This window comes from Kwoniella pini, chromosome 2, assembly GCF_000512605.2.
Source record: "Kwoniella pini CBS 10737 chromosome 2, complete sequence".
NCBI classification, from domain to species: Eukaryota; Fungi; Basidiomycota; class Tremellomycetes; order Tremellales; family Cryptococcaceae; genus Kwoniella; species Kwoniella pini.
In genome coordinates, this window is record NC_091717.1 from 136,489 (window position 1) to 149,678 (window position 13,190).

Consider the following 13,190-nt stretch of genomic DNA (forward strand, 5'->3'; position numbering starts at 1 on the left):
AACACATATTACATTTTTACCTCTTCACCGTTGGGTCTTTTCCGTTAAATCTACTATTTCTACTACTAATCCTGATCCATTCCTTCATCTTCTTCATCATCATCACTATCATCTTCATCAGAACTATCTTCACCTTGTACAATTTTCAAAGTTTCTAAATCGAAATCTTGATCTGCACCTGAATAACTATCACAAATTAAATATAATTTTAATGAATTATATTCACCTTGATTTAAATTAAATTCTAATTTAGTTTTTAATTTATTTTTAATAGTTACTTTTTTGATTGCGTATAATTGTTTTGATTTATCATCACCTATTACTATCCACCATGAAATCATTTTTTTATGTGGGAATAATGGAGCATCTACAATTTGATCATCTTCTTGTTCTTCTTCCTCTTCTGATTCTTTATCTAATGTGATATTGATCGTTATTGGTTCTGATGAATTTAACGAATCTGAATCTTCAATGGAATATGAAACTTCTATATTTGGATAAGAATTTACAAATTTAGCCACTCGTGCTAATTGCCTATCATTCATTCTTAATAAATCATTTCTTTCATCATCTTCCAATTCCATAATATCGTAAACTGAGTCCAAACCTTTTTGCTTGAATCTACCTAAAACATCTTGATCAAAGTATGGAACTTGTTTCAAAGGTGAATCTCTGTCCCATATAGCTTGAACACACATTTGAGATAAATCCATTGCTCCAAGACAATTCAAGTAACTCTTCGAAGACATTACATCGACACAAGCACTTAATAATCCAGTCACTTTACCAAGAATAGTGGCCTGATCAATAACTAAATCAGGTGGTAATGTCATTCGACTGAAATGAGCTTGAAGTAACAAGTAAGTCTTGAAATAAGGAGAATTGTAGTCTGGTTTGGCCACTTTCACTGGTACCCTATCGTATATCCTTTGAAGCAGTGTATCTTCATGATGTCTGATAGGAATATTTTCGAATTCGTGTGCTGAAGAAACAATTTCCAATAATCCTTTGAGCTTGGTAGTCTCTTTGATTGATGCTGAGAAGGTCTCAACGGTGACGTAGGAAATATAGTAGAAGGAAGCGATCATACCCAAATTGTTGGGCAATGTATCCATATCATCCTGTATGATAATACAGTCTGAAGAAACAAGATCATTGAGAGTGGTTTCGACGAGTTCGGAAAGGTAGTCGGCAACATGGGTTGGCGTTGTACCTTGTAAATTGTAGAACTGTGATCAGGAATTGCGAGAAATGTCAGCATGGCTGTGAGAAGCGCATCCGTTTTCAGCCAGAAGAGACTCACACCAGGATTTTGCATTAATCTTCTGTAGAACCAAGTCCAAGTACACCAATCCACGGCATCTTGCTTATTCTCAATAGTCTTCGCCACAATTTCAGCATTGAAGTGATCATGCAAGTAAGATGGTAACGAAGATTCCACTGGAAGCGCTTCTTCCAAGAACTTCTTGAAGAAATCCTTTCGAGTTTGTTGCATCATCAATATACATTTTGATGAAGCATCAATCGATGGTCGACATGCTCTACCCAACATTTGAAGGACGTCCGCAATGGCGTAATCAACGTATCGATGTTCTTGTCCATCGAAAGATTGAACTCCCATCACGATAACCATGTATGATGTCACCGGCAACGACCATGCTGTGTCCTATTAGATCGAAGAGACATATATCAGCCTACCTGTTGTTGACTCACACTAAGTCCTGAAAGATCCAAACGCAATCCGCAACTCACCTTACTGGCCACCAATACTTTGATAGCTCCTTCCTCAAACAAGGTAGTCACGATCCTCTTGTCAATCTTACTCAGCGCCTCATGATAATATCCAATACCATATCTCAATGTTTCCGCCAGATCTTTGTCGTCTAATCTCTCTAGATGAGGTTCTAGATCTTCTTTCTCTACATTCAAAAATCGAGTTTCATCCTCGTCGGCAAGGGCATAAGTCATGATATCGTTGGCTGTGAGTTTGCATTGTTTTCTCGAAGATACGAAACAAATCGTAGGTTTATTCTTGGAGTGTTCCACCATGGCCAAGTAAGCAGGTTTAGCCATAGCCAGCATGAGAGATGGGAAGTGAGGTACGTTGAAAGATTGAATATGTACTTCGAGTGGAAGTGGTCTGGCAGATGGGGAAAAGTTGAAGATTGTTTGGGAGGTTGCTCCTATCCAATCTCCTAGATCTCTAGCATTCGACAGAGACACACTGCAAGCGACAATTCGGGTTGGTATACCAGTTTGTTGAGACACGTAACGAGTTCGAGAAACGATAACTTCGTATGTCGACCCAACGTCTCCACCAATGAGTTGAAGCTCATCAGCAATCAATAGACCGATATTTTGAACGTCTTTTCTGGTTTTCCATCTTCGTGATAAAAGATCCCACTGGCTGGGTGTACATACTACAATGTCAGCCTTTCTGAGCAAAGCCAAATCCGCAGTAGACTCTCCAGTAAGGGCTACAACTTCCTTTTCCAACGACGCGAATTTCTCAGACCATTCAGAGACCCGCATATCTACCATTTCTTGATAAGGTTCAATGCAAACCGCTCTTGGTGGATCACGTTTCGTCCATAATCTAAGTAAGGCGAACTCTGCGCATATCGTTTTACCTGATCCTGTAGGGGCACCAACGAAAACGTTATCATCTGTAGTGAACAGAGCTTGAAATACCTGAGTCTGTATCTTATTGAAGTGGTTGAAGTCGTATAGCTTTTCGAAGGACTTGTTGTGTAATGCGGATACTGGTAACGGTTGAAGGTCAAGTAAGGCGGTGTGCGAAGGGAAAGGTTCAGGTCTGATCAAATGTTGGAATGATATTGGTAGACGAGTTTCAGATTGCAGCCATCGGTCAGAAATGACGGATAGGTAGTAATTGGGTGGAACAGGTTCGGAGATGGGTACAGTTATCGTAATGTAATGTTCATCTTGAGCGAATCGTTCTCGGAGCACGAATTGATCGTGGTATAAAATCTTTTCGCCATCAACATCTTCGACGATTATCCAGAAAGCCTGAGAGGAACCATGTATATCGTGATCCCATACGAAATCAGGAGTGATGGTCACATTGATTTTGAGGAGTGATCGAGTGAGTGGTAAGACATGAGCTTGAAGATCTAGTCGAGGGAATTTGTGGACGAGAGATTCGATGAATTGACCTGATTTAGGTAGACCCAATAATTCACCTAATTCAGCAGCATCCAAATCGAAATATCTATGCCACGGGAATTCCTTCCTCTCAGCCTTGGTAATAATCTCCGGTCTGATCCTTGGGAATTGTCGAAGAGGAGACATGGATTTCCACATTCTTCGCTCTACCATTTTACACAGATCCAAAGCAGCTCGCATAGGCGCAGACCAGCCTTTCTTGAGACAGATCTCAAACATAGCTCGAATGATACGTCCTGCAGATTGTTGGATAAACACCATATCAGTGACGATGTCGAACCCGCCCAACTTGAGTTGAGAGATGTAAGCTTGTAGTAAAACATTGATCTTCGATACAGGTTCATCGACACCTTCTTTGACAGGGATAGGAACTCGCTCGATAAGTTTGGCAAGTTCAAGTTTCTCTTCTTGTCGTACAGGGATGAGCTTGAACTCATTTGACAAGGCGAATACTCGGAATAGATCGATGGCAGTAAGGTTGGGCTTGAGGTGCTTGTTGTATATGGACATCGATGTGTACGCAACGTAGTAATGAGAAGCGATTCGACCGAGATCCGTACTGTGGAAGACACCAGTCGATCGATCGTATTTGATCAAACCTCCCTTTTCCAGGAGCACGGCAGCAGAGTGTATCAAGTCGGCTATTAGATGATCTGTCAGTTGAAGTGCAGCGCATGTAACAGGATATTTGCCTACCTCGCTTTTGTACCAAAGCCGAATCGCCTTCCATGTAATCCGCACCAACGTTGTAAAGCGCAGGTGAACCAATCATTCGAACATACCTGATAGGCCACCGTTAGCTATACAAGCTCAAAGACAAGAGAATGGCTAGACAAACGCGGACTTACAGATAGGTATATCCTAACCATTGTACACCTTCATCCCTGTTCCTCACTGTTCCAAGAACAATCTCCGCATTGAGGTTATCTACCATTTTGGCTACAAATTGACTTTCAATCGGTAATTGTTGATTCATCAAACTCGTATAATATTGAAGTTCACCATGATTGGTTATGATTATACCTTCGCCGAATGTATCGAATTGTGGTCTACCCGCTCGTCCAAGCATCTGCAGTACATCTTGAGGAGAAAGTTCACACCATTTACCCTTCTCAGGATTATATATCTGAGTTCCCTTGATGATAACCGTATGAGCTGGAAGATTGACACCCCAAGCTAATGTTGCAGTACAACATAGAACTTGGATGTGGCCAGCTCCGAAAAGTTCTTCTACCACAAGTCGATCTTCTCTTGACATACCGGCATGATGTATACCGAATCCAAATGGCAATAATTCCTTCAAATCTGGATTTTTACATTGAGATGCTTCTGCAAGCAAGATCTCTCGAGATGATCCTTCAGGGTTGATGAATTGGGTTAGAGTTTCCTTTTCCATTGCCATATCTTTCAAGAATCGAGCAGTCTTGGCTGTTTCTTTTCTTGAATGGACGAAGACCAAAGTTTGGGATTTACCGGCATAATTCAAGCATTTCTCATAACATACCTCGTTCATCACCTGGAATCGCTTGATAGCTTTCTTTTCAGTTACACCAATGAATTGTTGCTTCAATCCTACAGGTCGGTAAGCAGCATCGAAGAAGAACAACCCTTTCTTGGGATCAACTCGCAGGAAAGCGGCGACATCTTTGTAATTCGGTAAAGTAGCTGATAGACCGACAACTCGGACATCGTCATGTGTTTGATCCATCTTTCGAATCGTTCGCGATAAGATCGATTCCAACACAGGTCCTCGATCGTCATGTAGTAAATGGATTTCATCGACAATGATCAGTCGAACAAGGTTGGTGTAAGAAGTATCGGTGGATTTTCGGGTTATCACATCCCATTTTTCGGGTGTGGTGACAATGATTTGGGTTTCCGAGATCTGTTGTTTCGTTAATTGACTATCTCCTGTCAACTCGGCCACATGAATATCAAGAGCTTTGAAACGCTTGTTGAAGGCAGAGACTTGTTCTTGCACCAAAGCTTTCATCGGAGAAACATAGATGATCTTGAATGAATCTCGATCTATGTAGCCTGTTTCAGGATCCCGGAATTGTTCGATACATCGCAGCATAGTGAGGGCAGCACAATTAGTCTGTGAAAGGAGGGTCAGCCATATCCCGACGCAAGAAAAGGGTGCATCTACTCACTTTACCAGCACCAGTTGGTGCACAGATCAACATTGGTTCATTGGTACCAAAGGCGATAGGGAAGACTTTACTTTGAATGGTATTCAGGCGGGTTGTATTGACACTAGCCCATACAGGATGAGTCCAATGAGGCATCTTATCTATCGAGACCAATTCTCCTTCTTGGACTTCTCTCTTCTTAGGCTCAGGTACATGAATTTCCTCATAACCCTTCATTTGTCTTTTGAACGAACCTTCGGGTAGCTTGACCTTCTTTCGAGACATCAGATGGGAACCTTCGGTGAAAATGAGGGAATCGATATCAATCACACGTCGAGGTTGAGCGACGGAACCTGGAGCAAGGGTAGCTTTGGTGGGTACACTACTCAATTGTTGCTCCACTTCAGCTTGCTGAGTCTTTCTTCCACCTCGCAATTCCCTCAAGATGTATCCTACACCTTTCTCACGCATAGCGACCTCGACATCGTGCTTTTCGTCATCACTACTTCGGGCTAATTTCGTACACCATACGATGATTTCTCGGTTCTTAGTAAGGGTGGTGACCAATTCGAAATTCTCATATTCGAACATCTCTACTAGCGAATTCTCCAGATCACGCAACTCCATTTCCGATCCTAAATACTCTAACGCTTTTGTCGTTAGATCGGATGATTGAACGGGATCGGGATAGGCTGTAGAGATGAGACGTTGAAGCCAGAAAGCGTCAACTTCATGTGGTGACACTTTATCTGATTTGGATTTTGCCGCCTTTGCTTCTTTACCTAAAACCAAAGCATCGTCTTGATCCATAGCTTCATCGCCACTCGCATCTTCCGATTCATCCTCTTCATCAGCCTCCGATTCCTCCTCATCTTCAGAATCACGACCTTTGACTTCGAAGCCTTCATCTTCGTCCTCTTCATCATCATCTTCGAACAACACAGCTACTCCTTCTTGATCAACAGCTTGTTGTCTGTCGTCCGCTTGTTGACCTTCCTCTTCTTCGCCGTAATCCGTCACTTTCTTACTTAGATTCACTAGTTGAGACCAGATGTTTTCCGACAATGGGCCGAATACAGATTCCACTTCTTTCTTTTTATCGAACTCTTTCAGATCCTCATCTTTCAAGTTTTCTAACACCGTATCTGCGGCTGATCTTACCACTTCTTGCGTTTGATCACCTAATATCTGATGCGTTAAACCTAACAGTAATTCGTAAACTTCTCTGGTTTCGGCTGTACGAGGTTTATACCTCAATCCTTCCATTTGAGCTACACTTTCTAAAACATCGGCAGCACCGAATCTTGCCGTCGACTTTTCCTGTGCACGACGGATTGACTTTTCAACTTCATCAGCTGAAGTCAACTTTGATTTTGCTTTCTTCTTTTCCAAATCTTTTGGTGCTTCTCTGACTACCCTTGAACCCATCTCTTTGGGGTTGATTTTCCCTACGAGGGACTCAGCAACACCGGTCGGTTCATCAGACCGTAAAACAGATCGGTCTATAGGAGATCTTAGTAACAGCAGACACCAATGATCAGAGAAATGGATAAGACCCACCTTGATTGACAACCAAACTACTCATCGCCCCATAGTTGAACTCGGACAAATCCCTTCCACCAGCACCGGTCTTCTTATTACCTGACATGATGTCGGTCCTGCTTTCCTAATAAATCCCAAAGGGCGGACTAGGGCAGTGCGACCTAGAAGTCACAAATGTGAGAATGGAAAAATGTCGATCCGTGAAGGGAACAAGAGATCGAAAAGGGTATATGCTATAGATCTTCCCTGTCCTCTATACGAGGCTTATGATAGCGACTTCGTCACTCAATATATGAAGGAGTCCAGAGGGAGAGAATCTATATGTTTTTTTTTGATATCGAAAGAGGTTTATGATAGTCCTAGTACAGGAGAAGATGAAGTTGTAATAAGATGAATGAATTCGCGTTGATGGTGATATCGCATGTGGCACAATCAATATGAAATATTTACTATTCTAGGAAAATTAGTTGGATTATGTAATGAAAAATTGCCACTCGTTTTAAATGTAGAATTCTGAGAAAATTTGAACTAGGAGATTTAAAGGTGAAATTTTAGGGAAAACCGCACAGGGTAGTTTATTTTGAAAAAGGGAAAATTACAGCTTACAAGAGTGAAATATATCGTATGGTGAATAGTTGAATAGTAATAATAATATACAGTTTTCACTCTTTCACCTATATCGTTCATTTCTTCAATTCATCAATTATCATTTACCATTTTATCATTCATTGTACTATTAATAATATTTCACAAGGTATACACTTCTCCAGACTATCATCTATGTCGGACCAAAGGAAATTTAAGCAGTGAAAAGGTTTCGATACTCATCTTATACCATATTATTATCATTTGAACACAATTGGACAATATTCGATTCTCAATTCCCTTTCTCCTTTTCGACGCGTAGAGGGTGGGAGAGTATATCCATATATCTCACAGGATATATTTATATCTGGATAAAGATATTCTCGCAGTGAGTACCTCTATATGCTACCACGATTGTCCATTCTATGATACGACTTGTATGCAGACTAATCTTTATGAATTTGTTACCAACAGACCACTCAACGCTTTTCTATGCCCAACTGTCCTTTAGATACCCTTTGTTCTTCGTCATCCTATTGTGAGTCCGCTTCACTTTCTCAGCGCACAATTCCTCGTCTCCTACAATCATCGTTGGTATCGTTGATACACTGGCTGACGCATTGTTTCTTAGTCATTCTCGAACAAGGTGAACGCGTGAAGACAAGTTCCCTATACCTTCTTCCTCATGGAACCCTCCGCTGAAGCAGGTCCATCGAGACCATCGCCTCGACGCATGACCCCTCCACCAGTCGATGCAACATCTACCGACATAGTGATGGAAGATGTTTCAGCTTCAGCACCAATAGAAGGGGGAGAACCTGATGATGCGGTGGCCTTGTTACTCAATATATCCTCAGCTGTCGATGTTCCACCTCCTCTACCGCCCAAGCCGGAGTCTATGGAAGTGATTATGGAGGACCAGACTCGTGAAGTGGCGAAGCCTGCACCGCCAGACAATCCACATACTTATCCTTACACACCACCGGATGAAAAAGATCACAACAACAATGATCGTCCGCCAGACTCAGTAGAGCAACAAACAGAATCTTCTGTATTCCCTCTTTCCGCTTCTCTTCCTAACGGCCTACCCTCGCATACCCAAGGCTCCTCTCCATCAGCACATCCACCGACACCAATCCGTACTAGTCCCGATCCGCCTGTCAAACCCAAGGGCAAACGCAAACGAAATGCTAACGCAGGATCGTCGCGTCGAGCCTCTTCAGATCATCCAGCACATTGGTTAGGAGAAGACAATACTATCATCCGTTGTATATGTGGTTTCACAGAAGACGATGGATTCACTATACAGTGTGAAGGATGTGGAGCATGGGAACATGGAATGTGTTTTGGGTATATGGATGAAGCCTCAGCACCAGATCAATATTTCTGTGAGTTGTGTAAACCTCGACCGTTCGACGCCGCTGCTGCGAAGAGAATGCAAATCATCATGCAAGATTCTCAACGTCAAGCAAGAGAAGCTGCATCGACAGGCGGAGATCCATCGGTGGAGAAGGAAAAAGAGAAACCTAGAAGTAAAAGTGGTAAACCCAAACGAGCGAGAACTGAAAGTGTTTTGGACGGTGAACTGGATAAAGATAAGGATTCTGGAAAGGAACATAGTCCAGGTGTGATGGGCCCACCAGCGGTGAAGCCTAAGCGTCGTCAACCCGGTCCAAAACCTCGTGCCAAACAACCAATAACTCCAAGCGCAACTGCGGAATCTTCTTCAGCACCTGTACCATCCTTCAAGGAACAACAGCAGCCCCCACTAGAGGAACCTGAAGACGATTACTTCCGCATAGAACCTTGGACGCTGGAATACACGCCAATTAAGGAGAATATAGTTCGTGGAGTCGCAGCAAGGCAAATCATGAGAAAGCTATATAAAGAATGGGTAGATGCGGAGGAGGAAGTGGTAGCTGCTAAAAGTAGGGCAGTACATAACCCTTCTGGACTGCCCTCACCGACAGAAACCGGTATACTGCGTCTCTCACCTGATAACCTGTTCCCTCCACCTGATTTTCACATCCTCGCTCCGCCCGTACCGCCTATTTTCCTCTCTGGTTCAAGCCTCGAATCCCTCTCTTCTCCAGTATCGATACAAATCGTTGAAGATGCTCCTTCCTTTCTCCCGCTTACTTACGCCGAGAACATCTCCTCATATGGCGTGTACACTCGTCCGACGATATACAGCGTCTTTGCCGAAGAACCTATAACACTTGGATCTTTTGTGGGAGAATTTAAAGGAGAAGTTTTAGACTGTGAGACATACAGGAAAGATCCGATTAACCAATATTCGTGTCTGGGAGTACCGAAACCTCACGTTCGAAGTATAGGTCCACCTGTCAACCTCATCATCGATGCTAGAGGATATGGAAATGATTTGCGATTCGTTAGAAGTGGCTGTCATCCCAATGTGGTGCTTCGACCGTTACTCTGGAGATCTAGCGAGAGTGAATCCCTCAAATTGAAGTTTGGGCTATTTGCCGCTAAAGATATAGGCAAGAAGGATGAACTAGTCTTGGGCTGGGAATGGGATGACCAACATGTTGTTCATTCCCTTAGATCAATTGTGCATGCCGCTATGCTCAACGATGGATCACTTGCGTCGCCATCATTCTCGACTTCGATCAGGACGGTAAACCAACTTTCGCATAAAATCGATTCTGTTTTGACGCACATTTTCGGCACATTCACAGCGTGTGCTTGTGTTGTTCCTGGGCAATGTGCTCTGGCTCAAATGGGTCAATTGGTTGAACCAAAAGTCATGCAAGACCATCATATTCACGAGAATCCACGAAAGAAGCTGAGAGCAGACCTCGGCGAATTGGTTGGAGCTGTGAGAGGTTGGAGAAGAAGGGAATTGGAGTCTGCTCAGATGAGACAGTGGAGATTAACTCAGGATAGATTCGATCTTGGTTTATCAAGAATGAGCTCACGATCATCTCAAGCCGAGGTCTATGCACATTCGGCTGAATCGCGATCGCAATCCGAGGATCCAGTGGAAGACCAGAGTTCGACAAGAGCTGATGAGTCGATGGAGCAGGATACACTAGTGGAAGAAGCAAGTAATGAGGAACACGCTGCGCCCAAGCAGATGATCGAAAAGCCAGCCATCCCAGAGATACCGGTAGATGAGGGACTGCTACGGGAGGATGAAGCGATGGACGTGGAAGAATCGGCACCTGTCGCTGAAGAAACTCAAGCTCAGGACATTATCAATATACCTGCGGTAGACTTCGTACCTCCATCCATCCCCTCGCCGAAGACTTCGCCGGCCGTCACAATTAATCCTATACCTGAAGTGGCAATGATTCCTGAACCCGCAGCCGAATCTGCTCAACCCGAAACTCCAATTGCTTCTCCCAAGCCTCACTCAACATCACCTCGCAAAGCGAAAGTTGAACGACAGGATTCATCATCCTCTCTTTCTTCAGCAGTCTCTTCCATCAAACCTTCTTCGGCAGCAGATGATCTAGATTCTGGTTCTGAATCCGATGCTACTACAGCTACGATACCTAAATCTCACTTTTCGGAAGAATCAGACGGTGAATCAGCTATAATGGATGATGATGAAGAAGGTTTACCTACTCAATCCTCACCTGTCAAACCTCCCTCCAACGGTTCGCGAAAGGTACGAAGAGTTCTTTCTCCGGTTATAGAGTCATCAAATTATATGAATGGGCATATTGAAATTGGTGGAAATCACGAAATATCGGAAGATGAACGTGAAATGGTGATCAAGAAACCCAAGAAATCTCTTAAAGCCAAAGTCATTCCAGATAGTTCGCCTAAGTCGACTTCGAAGTCAGTCAGAAAGATCACGTTGATCACTTCGCCGACTAACTCTTTATCATCCCGAGGTGTTCCTCCGCCAAAATCAAAGAAAGGACGGATCAAGAGGATCGTATCTTCTTCTTCCGCTTCAGGTGACGATCAGTATGATAGACAGGACACCACCTCTTCGCCATCGGGGAAGCAGAAGAAAGTGCAAAAGAATAGTCGCGATATCGAATTCTCGCCTATCTCGGCCAAATCAGTCAAATTGGAGAAGTTGGAAGACATTCCTCAAATAAACGGTGAAGCTAGAGCGATTGTGCCTGATCAGGTTGTTGCTCCACTGTCTGTGGCTATGGAAGTTGATGAAGCCGCTATTCCGGACCCAGAAATTGTGGCTCCTATCGAATCTCAACCTGCTCCCGATACTCTCGCTGGCGTCGATGGTACCACCGAAATTACGCCTGCTGTCGAAGCTAAAGAAACGACTCCCTCGCCCAAGGAACCCACTCCACCACCTAAAGAACCTACTCCTCCACCTGAACCACCCAAAAAAGTGTCCATATCAGACTACCTTAAGTCACACAAATTCCGAAAAGAAGCTCAAACGCCCATCAGCGAAGTCCCTCTTGCTAACCCCGCATCTGAACCACCGAAAGTAGAACTTACCCCCAAAGCTGTCGAAGCCAAACTTAGTTCTTCATTCGATGATATACCAGGATTCGGTAATATCGGGTCATCAACCACAAATAGCAGCTCTCCGGTGAAAGGTGAACCTGAAACTCCTACACTTGGAGGTAAACTTAATTTGTCAGAATATTTACCTTCGAACAGGATTACCTCTGTCAACAGTACACCAACAAGTGGTAATATTGGATTAGGTACACCAGCAATTGAAACACCTAGAACGTCAAGTTATGTACCTCGTTCAACAAGTAATGGATCTGCACCAGGAATCACTTCAACTGATTATTTTCCTACTCAACCTCAACCTCAATCTCAGTCTCAAAGTGGAGGATCAAGTGCCTTTGTACCTAGAAGTACAAGTATGAGTTATACACCACGACCATCTGTTCCAGATGATTCTTCTAGTTTGGGTTTAGGATTGAATACAAGTGGATATCAATCTCAAGATACGATAGGATTGGGTAAATCACCTTCAGATATGATTCCACCACCTTTACCTATACGAGAAATTCCACCACATACCACCACCACACCTGTGGTTGGTGGAATAGCTAGACCACCTCCTACTGGACCTAAAGTACCTCCAACAGGTCCAAGAGGAGGAGGAGTTTCTGGAACTCCAACAAGAGGAGGTGAAATACCACCTACAATCGGTAGTGGATATAGAGGATCACCTGTAGGTAGAGGATTTGGTGGAAGAGGTTTATGGAGAGGTGGTAGAGGAGGTTTTAGAGGAGGTTGGAGAGGTACTTAATCTTTGATTTTTATCTATATTTTTATATATTTTTATATTTGTTTCTTAAGTGTTTTGAATTTGATTACACAACTCACCAATTTGTATTTCGGTTTTTATTTATTTTAATTGGGAGAGAGATATTCACTGAACGATAGTGAAAAAGGATAAAAGAGAATTGACAAGTGAAGTAAGAAGGGTTTTTGTTTTTCAAGATTCATGTATCATCATGTATCAATTAGTTTCATTCATCGAATCAATTTATCTGAAATATTCATGAGTGTATTATCATTAAGACCAATTATACGATTTGATGAAATTCTCATTAATTATTGATTGAAGAGATTTACCAAATTAGCGAAGAATTGAAGATCTTTTAGTTAATCGTAAATTTGAAACTATCTTGATTGAGTTTGATCAAAATCGTCAGGTATCCCTCCTTCTTGGATTAATAAAGTCCTTATTAATTCCTTATCATCTGGACTTGCAATTGAACATGACGTATTACAAGTATTCATCTCCCTATATGACCTGTAAACTCAATCCGA

The 13,190-nt window shown here is 42.8% G+C and overlaps 2 protein-coding genes across 2 annotated transcripts; one reads left to right on the top strand and one right to left on the bottom strand.

Annotated features, from left to right (window-relative positions):
• Nucleotides 1-65: 65 nt before the first annotated feature.
• I206_101373 (uncharacterized protein) lies at nucleotides 66-6,966 on the bottom strand (the record flags this gene model as incomplete). Its single annotated transcript, XM_019158357.1, has 7 exons — nucleotides 66-1,229; nucleotides 1,304-1,666; nucleotides 1,753-3,827; nucleotides 3,883-3,968; nucleotides 4,035-5,284; nucleotides 5,340-6,820; nucleotides 6,879-6,966. 7 exons carry the CDS (start codon nucleotides 6,964-6,966, stop codon nucleotides 66-68), a joined length of 6,507 nt encoding a protein of 2,168 aa, XP_019008970.1.
• Nucleotides 6,967-8,130: 1,164 nt separating this feature from the next.
• On the top strand, nucleotides 8,131-12,663 carry I206_101374 (uncharacterized protein; the record flags this gene model as incomplete). Its single annotated transcript, XM_019158356.1, has 1 exon — nucleotides 8,131-12,663. One exon carries the CDS (start codon nucleotides 8,131-8,133, stop codon nucleotides 12,661-12,663), a length of 4,533 nt encoding a protein of 1,510 aa, XP_019008969.1.
• Between the last annotated feature and the right edge of the window lie 527 nt (nucleotides 12,664-13,190).